At 36.1% G+C, this 13588-nt stretch overlaps 1 protein-coding gene across 3 annotated transcripts in view; it reads left to right on the top strand.

Moving 5' to 3' along the window:
- The window catches only part of BMPR2 (bone morphogenetic protein receptor type 2), a 193379-nt gene that overhangs the window by 101928 nt on the left and 77863 nt on the right, over nt 1-13588 (top strand). For all 3 annotated transcript variants that reach the window (XM_036070719.2, XM_078071204.1, XM_078071205.1), the window contains exons 2-3: nt 8379-8549; nt 10415-10585. In XM_036070719.2, the coding sequence (XP_035926612.1) occupies nt 8379-8549; nt 10415-10585 (342 nt within the window). The remainder of the gene's footprint in view (nt 1-8378; nt 8550-10414; nt 10586-13588) is intronic.

Genomic DNA, 13588 nt, shown 5'->3' on the forward strand with positions numbered 1-13588 from the left:
GGAGGTTATTTGTTTTTTAGAAGGATGAAATTTTTGGTCAAAGCTACAGGAAGATTTCTACTTAGCCAGTTTTATATTTTGAAATACAATTACTATCAAGTTAGAATTTATTTTGACATTCAAGGATTTTCATTGGCTAGATTTTTTAATTTTTTTTAACCTTGCCTTGCCAGTCTTTAGGCAGGAATTGATTAAAAGTGGTAGACAAGGGCGCCTGGGTGGCTCAGTTGGTTAAGCATCTGCCTTTGGCTCAGGTCATGATCCCAGGGTCCTGGGATTGAGCCCCATGTAGGGCTCCCTGCTGAGCAAGGAGCCTGGTTCTCCCTCTCCCTCTCCCTGTCGCTTCCTTTGCCTGTGCTCTCTCTCTCTCTCTCTCAAATAAATAACTAAAATCTTAAAAAAAAAAAAAAAGAAATGGTAGACAAATCTTCATTGTTTCATTATAACTGTTCCTATTGATCCTGGCTAGAGAGGGAGATGAGGAAAATGGCAGTTCTTCTTCCATTGGAAATAAAGCAGTTGTACATTTTAATGGCTGATGAGGGCAGAATTGGTTGAATATAAGCTAGAAACTGGCATTCATGGTGGTATTCTTTTTCACTTCTGGTATAGCCATAGAAGTTTTTAAGTTTGGGATAAATGCTTCATGACATTGACTTCCTTTATAGCCACTGTCTTAGAAATATATTCAGTATCACTATCTTGGAAGTATTGAATATGAGCTCAGCTAATTTTCAGAACTAAATTTCATTTGAGTTGAAGGGAACACACAAAAATCCTCTTTAGTCTGACATAAATAAATGGGTAGATATAAACACAATGCAGAGTCAGGTGTTCTGGTCATTAGATTTACTTTGTAGACATGACTTTTGAAGAGTGAGCCTGGTTTATGTTAAGAATGTTTTATAGGAGATTTTTTTTATGTGCTCCAGGTTTTACTTTTGTGATACTTAGGGCTTGTATAATGGAATTAAATATTTGTATGATTGCATCTCTCTGAGGAAATTGGCATGCTGAATATTTGTGGTTATAAGAAAGGTTGATGAGAGGAAGAGATAAAAGAGATAAATGGAGTGTGAGAAGGATAATGTATATGGTTTGATGTTTTGGTCTGTTACCTATCACTGAACATTACAAAATTAAAGATGTTTTAAAATGCATGTAATTTTGCAGTGAGTGAATGGAACAAGAACTTAGTATTGATTGCATTTGTTTTTTTCTCCTGTAAATTATGGGTAAACCAATAAAAATTATCCTAAGTATAAAATCTGAATTTTCCTCAAATGAACTATTGATAGTTAAATCTTTGATGTGCTATAAACTAATATTCTACCATCAGGAGGTTAGATCATTCGGTCATCTTTTAGATATGATTTGAGATGTGTGGCCAGAAGAACTGTCCCCATCCTCTCACATCCTTATGTGGCTGGTCACAAGAATCCTCACCCTCCTCTCACATCCTTGAAAATCATCCATACCAAGTTACTTTGTTCCTGAATTTTCTTCATTAGAAATTTCTTTTTGAGATAAAGCATTGCATTTCTCAACAGTCCCTCTATAAAAAAATTAATAAACTTTATTTTTGAGAGCAGTCTTAGGTACACAGGAAAATGAAGTAGAAAGTACAGAGTTCCCATATATCCCCATCCCTACACAGGCAGAGCTGCCCCACTGTTGATATCCTGCACCTCTGTGATACATTTGTTAGAACTGATGAACCTACAAATAACCATCATCATCACTCAGAGTCCACAGTTTACTCTTAGGTTCATTCTTGGTATCGTACATTCTATGCACAAATATATAATGACATTGTCCACCATTGTAGTATCATACAGAAGAGTTGCACTGCCCTAAAAATCCTCTGCTCTGCGCATTCATCCCTCCCTTCTCCCAGCTCCTGGCAGCCACTGATCTTTTTATTGTCTCCATAGGTTTGCCTTTTCCAGAATGTCATATATTTGGAATCATACAGTATATAGCTTTTTCAGATTGGCTTCTTTCACTTTCCAGTTTCCTCTGTGTCTTTGTTTATCCATTCTTCAGTTGAGGGACATTTGGGTTATAAATAATTTTGGGTGACTACAAATAAAGTCACTCCAAGCATTTAGATAAAAGTTTTTGTGTGAACATAGTTTTTATTACATTTAGGTGAATACCTAGGAGTGGGATTACTGAGTTAAATGTTAAGTTAAACAAACTTATAAGAAACTATCAAACCATTTTCCACAGTGGCTGTACCATTTTGCATTTTCATCAGAAGTGTTTTCCCACCTGTGTCAGTATCCTTGGCAGTACTTGGTAGTATCAAGGGTTTATTGTTTTGTTTTATTTTTAACTTTTAGTTGTTCTAATAGATGTGTAGTACTATTTTATTGTAGTTTTAATTTGCATATTTTAATGTGAAAACCTATTTGTCAAAAGCCTTTTTATTTTTATGTCGGGGAAAGGAAATAGAGATAAAGATAGGAAAAGCTGGCCAGCAGAGGCTCCCACATTAAAGGGCCCTGGGTGTCCAGGGAAAGAGGGCATACTTTGCCTGTTGACCTTATTACAAAGGACTAGTCTTTGTTTAAACAACAACAAAGACACCCCATAACTGGAGTCTCTCATTTCAGATATTTAATGCCATAATTAGCTGATATTTATTTTGCCACATTTTACTTTGTTTATATGTAAGGAATACTGCTTGAATGACTCTCTAAACCAAGATTTTGTAGTACAAGCCAGTTTCTGCCAGTACTAGAAGTACTTGGTCAGAGGAAGTTAGGGAATTTGAATGCTTTGTAAGCTTTTAATGAACAAATGTATATGATGGGGCATAATGTATTCTCTTGGTAGAGCACATGGTCTTAATGTCAAGTTCCTTTTTGCAGACACCATACTTTCTCTTTCTAGAATATTATTCTTGTTTTACTTTAAATAAACAAGATTCCTTTTAAAATTGATCATGTAGGGGCGCCTGGGTGGCTCAGTCCGTTAAGTGGTTGCTTTCGGCTCAGGTCATGATCCTGGGGTCTTGGGATCGAGCCCCGCATCGGGCTCCCTGCTCCACGGGAAGCCTGCTTCTCCCTCTCCATCTGCCTGTCACTCTGCCTACTTGTGCTCTCTCTCTGTCTCTCTGTCAAATAAATAAAATCTTTAAAAAAATAAAATAAAATAAAACTGAACATGTACACAAATGTTCATAGCAGTTTTATTTCTGAGAGCCGAAAGCTGGAAACTACCCAGATAACCTTTTTAAAGGGTGAAAAGTTAGATTGTGGTACATCCATACTATGGAATACTACTCTATAAAAAGTAATGAACTATTGGGCACCTGGTTGGCTCAGTCGTTAAGCGTCTGCCTTCGGCTCAGGTCATGATCCCAGGGTCCTGGGATCGAGCCCCACATCGGGTCCCTGCTCAGCGGGGAGCCTGCTTCTCCCTCTCCCACTCCCCCCTGCTTGTGTTTCCTCTCTCGCTGTATCTCTCTCTGTCAAATAAATAAAAATAAAATCTTTAAAAAAAATAAAAAAATAAAAAAAAATAGTAATGAACTATTGATACTGCAACAATGGAATGAACCTCAAGGAAAATTTGCTCAGTGAAAAAAGCCAATCTCAAAAGGATGTGTATTACATGATTCTGTTTATATAACAGCTGAGAAATAGCATAATTATCAAACTGGAGAATAGACTAGTGGTTGCTATAGGAATGGAGACAAATAGATGGTTAACATGAGGGAGTCTTGTGATAGTACAGTTGAGTATTTTTATTTTTATTTATTTATTATTTTTTAAGGTTTTATTTATTCATTTGTCAAAGAGAGAGAGAGCACAAGCAGAGGGAATGGCAGACAGAGGGAGAAGCAGGCTCCCCGCTGAGTGAGGAGCCCAATGCGGGACTTGATCCCAGAACCCTGGGATCATGACCTGAGCCAAAGGCAGATGCTTAACTGACTGATCCATCCAGGTGCCCCTTGATTTTTTTTTTTTTTAATTTTAGGGACGCCTGGGTGGCTGTGCATAGATATGTACAGATTATTGCATGTATAACTGGTGAAATCTGAATAAGCTGTATGAATTGTCCTAATGTCAATTTCCTGACTTTGGTATTGTGTAGTGATTGTGTGGAATGTTTGCACTGAGGAGAGAGGCATTAGACTTCACTCTGTATTTCTTTCCAACTACCTATGAGTCTGTAATTATTTCAAAATAAAAATTTTCAATCTAAAAGTAATTGATTCAAGTACAAATACTCTTGTTTTTGAAATGTGTAATTAATACATGGATATATTTTCATTAAAATTCAAATAATATAAGAGTATTTGGTAAAAAGGGAAAAGGGCAAATCGTTATTTTCAGAGTAGTTTTTTTTTTTCCTTTCTCTCTTGCCCTCGTAAAAATAAAGAAGTATGATGTTGCTGATTTATATCTGTAATGATAGTTAACTGATCCAGACATGATAAAACTATGCCATACCTCTACACCCTACTTTCTTGGTGGTGTTTTATCATGGAGTGGGAAATTCAAGAGAGCTTAGTATTCCAGACATACTGTATCTGTTCCTGAAATTAAATGCTGCATAGGATTAGCAAATATTGATCCAGGAAGCATATGTAAACAGAAAATGATGATTTTATTCTCAGTAATTTAGATGTATATGAGGGGGAAAATAATATAATATTGTTTTCACGCTCATACTATTTTTATAGCTTCATTTATTATAGAGTGGTAGAAGGACTAGATGATTATTGCCTAGACTTTGTAACCTTTGAATGGGAATATGATATTGAATACAGTACATGTAGATATGAAAACTGTCTATCCTTAATAGTACTGGGGATTTGTGCCATACAAAATGAGTTAAATAAACCTGATCTTGCTCTAGGAACAAATGAAGTTCACTTCTAGCTTCATGTGGGAGATATGCATGTAAACATATAAAATATAATCCTAAAGTAGTTAAGAGTAAAGAGCTTTGGGAGTGAAGTCTGCATGAAGAGCAAGAAAAAATGACATTCTGGATATTGGGAACATATGTGTAAGTGTCAGGAAAGGTCTTCCCATGTTAGTGGGAACCAAGAGTGGAGGAGTGGGATAAATGGCAAGAGGTAGATTGGGTCCCAGGACTGACTTACTCGTGAGGTACAGGAGTCATAGGGCTGGGCATAGGGCCCACAGTATTTCTGCAGGCCATTGGTAGTTTCTTTTAAAACCAGAAGGAAAAAATGAACTTTTAGATTGAAGAAAATGTTTTAATGTCTGACATTAATAGATTTTCTTTATACCAATGCAGTTACAAAATATAATTTTAAATATTATTATTTTTTTAAAGATTTTTATTTATTTATTTGACAGAGAGACATAGCCAGAGAGGGAACACAAGCAGGGGGAGTGGGAGAGGGAGAAGCAGGCTCCCTGCTGAGCAGGGAGCCCGATGTGGGGCTCAATCCCAGGACCCTGAGATCATGACCTGAGATGAAGGCAGACGCTTAACCGACTGAGCCACCCAGGTGCCCCTTAAATATTTTTTTTTTATAGAGGAAGGGGCCTGTGGAAAAATAAAGTTCCTAGTGCCCACAGAAGTGATCATGCAGGTTTGTTGGTTCTTGATTATGAAGGATCTTACATACTAACTGAAGAGTTTGGATTTAATTCTAGAACATTAGGGACCTAACAGATTTTAAGCATAATCAGTTCTGTCTTTTATGAAGATACCTCTGTCAGCAATTTGTATAAGACTATTTCTAGTTTAATGTAGTTACATTAAATCATAATTGTTTTAGTGATTATTATAACCAAATATCACCTGTTTAAAATGAGGAGAACAATTTTTAAAAATGTTTTATTTATTTGAGAGAGAGAGAGAGAATGAGTGGTGGGGGGAGGCAGGGGTGGGGGCAGAGGGAGAGAAGCAGACTCTGCTGACTGAGGAGCCTGTCGCAGGGCTTTATCTCATGACCCTGAGATCATGACCTGAGCCAAAATCAGGAGTTGGAAGCTTAACAGCTGAGCCACCCAGGTGCCCCAAGGAGAACAATTTTTTTAAAGACCCATGTCTAATTATTGTACCCGGTTAAGGACGTCCCTTAAAAGACATTGACCATAATGACCATACTTGACTGATCAAAATTTGTCTAGCTGTTGACAAACTTAGAATACCTACACGTAAATGATCAGGTCTCTGTATGTAATCTGTGACAATATAATGCTAGGCTGTACTATTTCTCATTGTAACATTTGCTTTATCCCTATTTTTCCTACATTATTTATGAAGAATTCCTAGCTTTATACACAGATATTGCTGAGACTGATCTCAGCAAATAGCATTTTTTAAAAAAAGATTTTATTTACTTATTTGTCAGAGAGAGAGAACACAAGCAGGGGGAGTGGCAGGCAGAGGGAGAAGCAGGCTCCCTGTGGAGCAGGGAGCCCGATGCGGGACTCTATTCCAGGACCCTGGATCATGACCTGAGCCAAAGGCAGACGGTTAACCGACTGAGCCACCCAGGTGTCCCTCAACAAATAGCATTTTTACAAAGATTTATTTATATATACTTCTTTTTATTTATTTATTTATTTAAATTCAATTAATGAACATATAATGTATTATTAGTTTCAGAGGTAGAGATCAGTGATTCATCAGTCTTATATAATACCCAGTGCTCATTATATCACGTGTCCTCCTTAGTGTCCATCACCCGGTTACCGTCACCAGGTTACCATCACCAGGTGCCCGTATTTAGTTGATACTGGTAGTATCTTATACAAGACTGCCTGAAATGGTTTTAAATATGGAAATCAAGTTACATTTATTTTTTAGTAATTACTCTCTGTGAGAACTGAATTTAATAATTACTGTCTGTCTGCAAACAGACCATGTAAGATGCTTGAAGGATAGAACTCTATATTACCTACTTATGAATACCCTACTTGCCTAGCCCAATACTTTGAAGGTGCTTTCTCCTGTAATAAATATAGCAGGTCTATGTGTCTAAATGGACTTGGGCAGGGGCACCTGGGTGGCTCAGTCGTTAAGCGTCTGCCTTCAGCTCAGGTCATGATCCCAGGGTCCTGGGATCGAGCCCCACATCTGGCTCCCTGCTCATGGGAAGCCTGCTTCTCCCTCTCCCACTCCCCCTGCTTGTGTTCCTTCTTTTGCTGTGTCTCTGTCAAATAAATAAATAAAATCTTTAAAAAAAATAAAAATAAATAAATGGACTTGGGCATATAGTTCTTGGCTCTTTCATTTCTTCCTCAGAGTTTGGTCCTTAGTTCTATAGGTTCAGAAACATTATTTTCATAGGTCATTTCCAGTGCTAAGGTGCTAGTGAATTAAGCCATACTAGATAGGATACACACCCAAAATGAATAAATAAATCAAAAGCCCAAGAGGAATAAATATATTGGCCATATATAAATACATATTTAATGTATTAGATTGTTACTCTAGCTAGTCAAACCTTAGGAAAGTCAACTTTAAGAAACCAAATAAAGATCAGTTGTTGCTTTTGATAACCTTTTACTTCTTTGATAGTCTCAGCAATGTTGATAAATATTTGTTAGCTGATAAATTATGTGGCAAATATTCTATTGAAATTAGCTAAAACAGATTATGTATATGGAAAAAGATTAACTAGAATTGAAAGTACATTAGGTTGTCCCTTCAGCATACAGTGTGATTGAGCATTCTGTTTCTGGCTTTTATATTGATATTTTTAATAACAAAGTCATTTTCTTTTTGTCCACTAATATTCTTAGTTTTTAAAACAAATTTACTAAGGTATACTTTATATACCATGAAATTCACTCATTTTCAGTGACCGATTATTTTTTTATAAATTTACAGAGCTGTGCAGCCACTACCACAGTCTAATTTTAGAACATTTCCATCTGCCCAAAAAGAAACCATGTACCCACTGGTAGTCATTCTCCTCATCCTTAGTTTACCATGCCCAATGATGTATGTTTAGCTTTCTACAACTGACTATAAAATATTTTAAAAGTGAATACTGCAGTATTTCCCAAAATTATTCAACCCTCCAGGTTTGTTAATTTGTTTTGAAGTTTTGATAATTTAAAGCATGGACTTTTAAAATGATGTTTCTTTATTCAGATACCTAAATTATTTAATAGGAGAGTAGTGAGAATAATTTGTGTAAGAAGGGATTGCTTTTGGGAAGTCAGTTTTCAAGTTTGCTTCTTACTTGGAGGTGACAAATTAATGAACAGAAAGAAGTTATTGAATAAATATAAATTACAAATGTATTCAGGTCTTGTTAGGGATTTAGTAGAAAAATTTAGAGTGCCTTTCAAAAAGACTAAGATTTTATATAATAATGTTTTACTAAGATTTTCTTAAAATTAAATTTGTCATTCTCTTACTTGTTTCAGCTTCTCAGAACCAAGAACGTCTATGTGCATTTAAAGATCCGTATCAACAAGACCTTGGGATAGGCGAGAGTCGAATCTCTCATGAAAATGGAACAATATTATGCTCAAAAGGTAGCACTTGCTATGGCCTTTGGGAGAAATCAAAAGGGGATATAAATCTCGTAAAACAAGGCAAGTAACACTTTTCTTACCCGAAATAACTTTGTGTTTCATATAATTGAAGTTTATCTAAATAGGACCTGAAGGTAGATTAAAACCTTCTCCAGGAAAACAGTAAGTTTTGAAATATATATCCTGTATATATTCACCCATAAGCCCCAAATTTATAAAGGGTAATAGGTTTTTAGCTTATTTTAATAACATTTTTCTTACTACAATGTTAATAATATATCCTCATTCTTACAAAGTTTAGAAAATGTAGAGAACTATGAAAAAAACAGTTGTCTACAATTTCATACTCTTACAAACTCTTTTATATATTAGTTTATTCCCTGCAAGTATATTTTTTATGGACCTCTATGTATATATGTGTGTGTACTTATTTTTCAAAATTAGGATGATACTGTATGTATAAACAATTTCATACCCAATATTTCCTATCTTAAATTATATTATGAACATTTTCCCATGTCTTTAAATATACTTTGAAAACATTTTTCACCTCTGTACAATATTTCATTGTATACATGCAATTTACTTACACATCACTCTGTTGTAGGACATTATATTGTGTTCTGGTTTCACTATAATACATAATGCTTCAGTGGACATCTTTGAACATATATCTTTTTCTTTTTTTTTTTTTTTTTACTTTTCTGAATATACTTTTTTATTGTGTAACTTTCAGGTGTATAATGTTATAATTCAACATCTGTGTACACTATAAAGTGATTATCCCCAAAACTCTTAGTTACTATCCATCACCCTACACTCTTTCACCTCTTTTGCATATACCCCCCAACTTCCTTCCCCTTTGGTAACCACTGATCTGGTCTATCTATGAGTTTGTTTTGTTTTGTTTGTTCATTAGGGTTTTTTTTTTTTGTTTTTTTATTATGTAAATCACCATACATTACATCCTTAGTTTTTGATGTAGTGTTCCATGATTCATTGTTTGCATGTAACACCCAGTGCTCCATGCAGTATGTGCCCTTTTTAATACCCATCACCAGGCTAACCCATCCCCCCCCCCCAGAACCCTCAGTTTGTTTCTCAGAGTCCATAGTCTCTCATGGTTTGTCTCCCCCTCCGATTCCCCCCCTTCATTTTTCCCTTCCTTCTTTCTTTTTTTTTAACATATAATGTATTATTTGTTTCAGAGGTACAGGTCTGTGATTCAACAGCCTTACACAGTTCACAGCGCTCACCATAGCACATACCCTCCCCAGTGTCTATTACCCAGCCACCCCATCCTTCCCACCCTCCACCACTCCAGCAACCCTCAGTTTGTTTCCTGAGATTAAGAATTCCTCATATCAGTGAGATCATATGATACATGTCTTTCTCTGATTGACTTATTTCGCTCAGCATAAATCTTTGATTGTATCTGATTATTTCTTTGGAATAGATTGCTGAAAGAACTATTAGATTATAAAGCATGAATATTTTAAAGGCTCTTTATGAAAATTGCCATATGGCTTTCTAGAAATGCTATATACATTTACATTCCCCCAGCAGTATATGGGAGTGTTACTGAAATCTTGTTATGATTGTATATTATCTTTTTAAACCTAGAACAATTTAATAGATATAGACAAAAATGAAATCTTACTGTTGCTTTAATAATAATTCTTAGATTAATGAAGAGGTTAAACATTTATTGGTGGCTTTTCTCCCCATTAAATGCTTGTTAATACTCTGCCATTTTTTTGTTATTTAAAAAATGTGTGTCTCCTATTCATTTGCAGGAGTGGTTTATAACTCATATGTATTATGTACTTGCTCTGTCACATTGATTGCAGTTATTTCTTAGTTTGTTGTTTCCCTTTTAATTTAATTTATTGTATTAACCCTAACTTGTTTACATTAATATGTAGGATGTTGGTCTCACATTGGAGATCCCCAGGAGTGTCACTATGAAGAATGTGTAGTAACTACTACCCCTCCCTCAATTCAGAATGGAACATACCGTTTCTGCTGCTGTAGCACAGACTTGTGTAATGTCAACTTTACTGAGAATTTTCCACCTCCAGACACAACACCACTCAGTAAGTAGTTTAAGTAATTTACTTTTTCTTGTTAATTCTTTCCTCCAAAGATTTGCAAAATTTAAAAAATATAATAATATGACGTTTGGCAGAGTGAAAGGGAGAGTTCAAACATCATGAGACTACATCTAGCTAACACCTGAAATCCAAAAGAGGTGCACCAGGATTTCCAGGGTATCACTAGAGTACCAAATAAGTTTGAATCAAATTATGGTACTTTCCAACCGCTGTGAAGCTATACTTCCAACAGTACAAATATACATACGCATAGGGGTGCCTGGCTGGTTCATTGTTGATAAGAGCATGCAACTCTTGATCACAGGGTCATGAGTTCAAGCCACACTTTGGGCATAGCGCTTACTTAAAAAAATACATATGGAGGCACCTGGCTGGCTCAGTCAATTAAGCATCCAACTTGATTTCGTCTCTGGTCATGATCCTCAGGGTCATGAGATCAAGTCCTGCATCAGGCTCCACACTAAGTGTGGAGTCTGCTTGAGATTCTCTCTCTCCCTCTCCCTTGCCCCTCCCCCTGCTCACTCTCTCTCAAATCAGTAAATCAATCAATCAATCAATCAATAAAATCTAAAAAAAAACATATGCATAGAGTTATCCACTGCAGTATTATTTGTAACTGCAAAACATTGGAAACTATCGGGGCACCTGGGTGGCTCAGATGGTTAAGCGTCTGCCTTGGGCTCAGGTCATGATCCCACGATGCTGGGATCGAGCCCCACATTGGGCTCCCTGCTCGGTGGGAGGCCTGCTTCTCCCCCTCCCTCTGCTTCTCCCCCTGCTCATATTCTCTCTCTCTCTCTCTCTGTATCTCTGTGTCTCAAATGAATAAATAAACCTTTAAAAAAAAATTGGAAACTATCTAAATGTTCAGGAATAGGAGATTAGTTAAAATATACTATGGTGTATACATGTAATGGAGTACTAACTATATATCTATAAGAAAAAAGAGTAAGATCTCTATGAATTGATATGGAGTGATTTCTAGAGATAATGTTAGGAGAATAAAAAACATATATATACTCTACTATCTTTTGTGTAAGACAGAAAGCTTATCTTTACAAAAAGAAACAAAGGATAAACCAGAAAATAATTAAGTTGATTACTTAGAAGGGATGGAGAGAAAGGAGTGGGAAGTATACATAAAGGAATGAAAGAACTAATGTAAGGATTTTATAAACACACTGTTTTACTATATATACTATTTTGGGCAAGATGGGATGTAAGAGATGGGAGAATTGCATACAAATACTGAACTCTTTTAAGTTTGTTTTTTAGTAACCATGGACAAACCAATTGTGAAACAATTGTAGATGTATAATAGGATTAAGAAATAAGTAAATGGTGTTAATGCTCTTGGGAGCCAGTGCTCTTACTGAGGAAATAGACACATACAATTATAGATGGGGGAAGACAAGAGAATCCTATGTGAATTGATTATAATTCAAGATATGAGTATGGATTTATAACTTTAAAAATATACATATGTATGTGTTACATGCATGGATATGTGGCCATGTACATATGTGTATATATTTGTATGTGTATGTATTTGTATATATGTATGGAGTGTACATACACATACCTATATATATTTCTTAGCTCTATCTGTTGAAAAGGATAAGAAGCAATAAGTAGCACCCCAGTAGCAGCAAGCAAATGTAATACCCAGATTTAGACTCTAATACCACTCCCCAATGAATGGAAGTTGGGCTCCTTGGAAAAATGACTTACTCTAAGACTGGAGCAGGATAGCTGCAAGATGAGCCACAATTATCTTGTAACACTAGAAAGTAAGGAAAAGAAGTGCCCCCAAATGGGGGAAACTTGTCAGAAGGGCATAGGAGCCAGCTTGAAGGAACTCCTACTGTCTAAATTTGGGACAATTTGAGTGCTAAAAAGTACAGTAACAAACTCTAAGCCATTGGAGGGAAAATGAATTCATGAGTCTATGCTGATTGCAGAGAAGGGAGAAGAGAGGGCACTTGCTTACAGTAGAATATCAGGTGCCAACTGGTAAATGTAGGAGTGCTGGAGTTGGAAAATTATCCTGTAGCCCTCATGGTAAGGATTGGATCAGACAAGAATAATCAAAACGTCCTAAATCTAAAGGCATTTTCAATATGGAGCCAGGATATTTGCGTTGAAGTATCTCCCACATGTTGCAAGGGAAAAATTAGTAATTATAAGTTGAGGATATTGGATATCACCTTGACCAAATGATTAAAATTAACATCATTAATGAAGGGCAGATGGACATCCATGATACCCTGAGAAGGACACGGTATCACTAATAGAGTACTGTATGTCAGCCAAGAATGCATACCAGAATCTAATCATGAGGGAACATCACACAAACCATGAACTAGGAATGCTCTGTTATAAGAAGGGGATTTGTCAAAAATGTCAATGTTCTATAAGGCAAAGAGACTGTGGGAAAGATTTAGATAAAGGAAGCTAAAGAAACTTGACAACTAAGCCGTACCTAACTCTCCTAATGCTGGATGCGAAAAATATGATAAAGGACATTGTTAGACCAGTTGACAAAAGAGATGATTAAAGAATTATTTCAATATTAAATATACTGAATCTGATAGCAGTACTGTGGTTATGTAAAAGAATATCCATATTCTTAGGAAGTAGTCTAAGAAATGTTTAGAAATAAGGGGCAAAAATGCATACATATATATATCAACCTCCATGAACTGGTTCAAAAAAAGTATGTGTGTTTGTGCACATGCACATGTCTCAGTCGGTTAAGTGTCTGCCTTCAGTTTGGGTCATGATCTCAGGATCCTGGGATTGAGCCCCATGTCGGGCTCCCTGCTCAGTGGGGGGAGTCGGCTTCTCCCTCTCCCTTCCCCTGCTCGTGCTCTCTCTCTCTTTGTCTCTCACTCCCTTTCTTTCTCAAATAAATAAATAAAATCTTAATAAAAAGAGAATGATAAAGTAAGCAAATGGGGTAAAATGGTAACAATAAGTGAATTT

Source organism: Halichoerus grypus, chromosome 4, assembly GCF_964656455.1.
Source record: "Halichoerus grypus chromosome 4, mHalGry1.hap1.1, whole genome shotgun sequence".
Lineage (NCBI taxonomy): Eukaryota > Metazoa > Chordata > Mammalia > Carnivora > Phocidae > Halichoerus > Halichoerus grypus.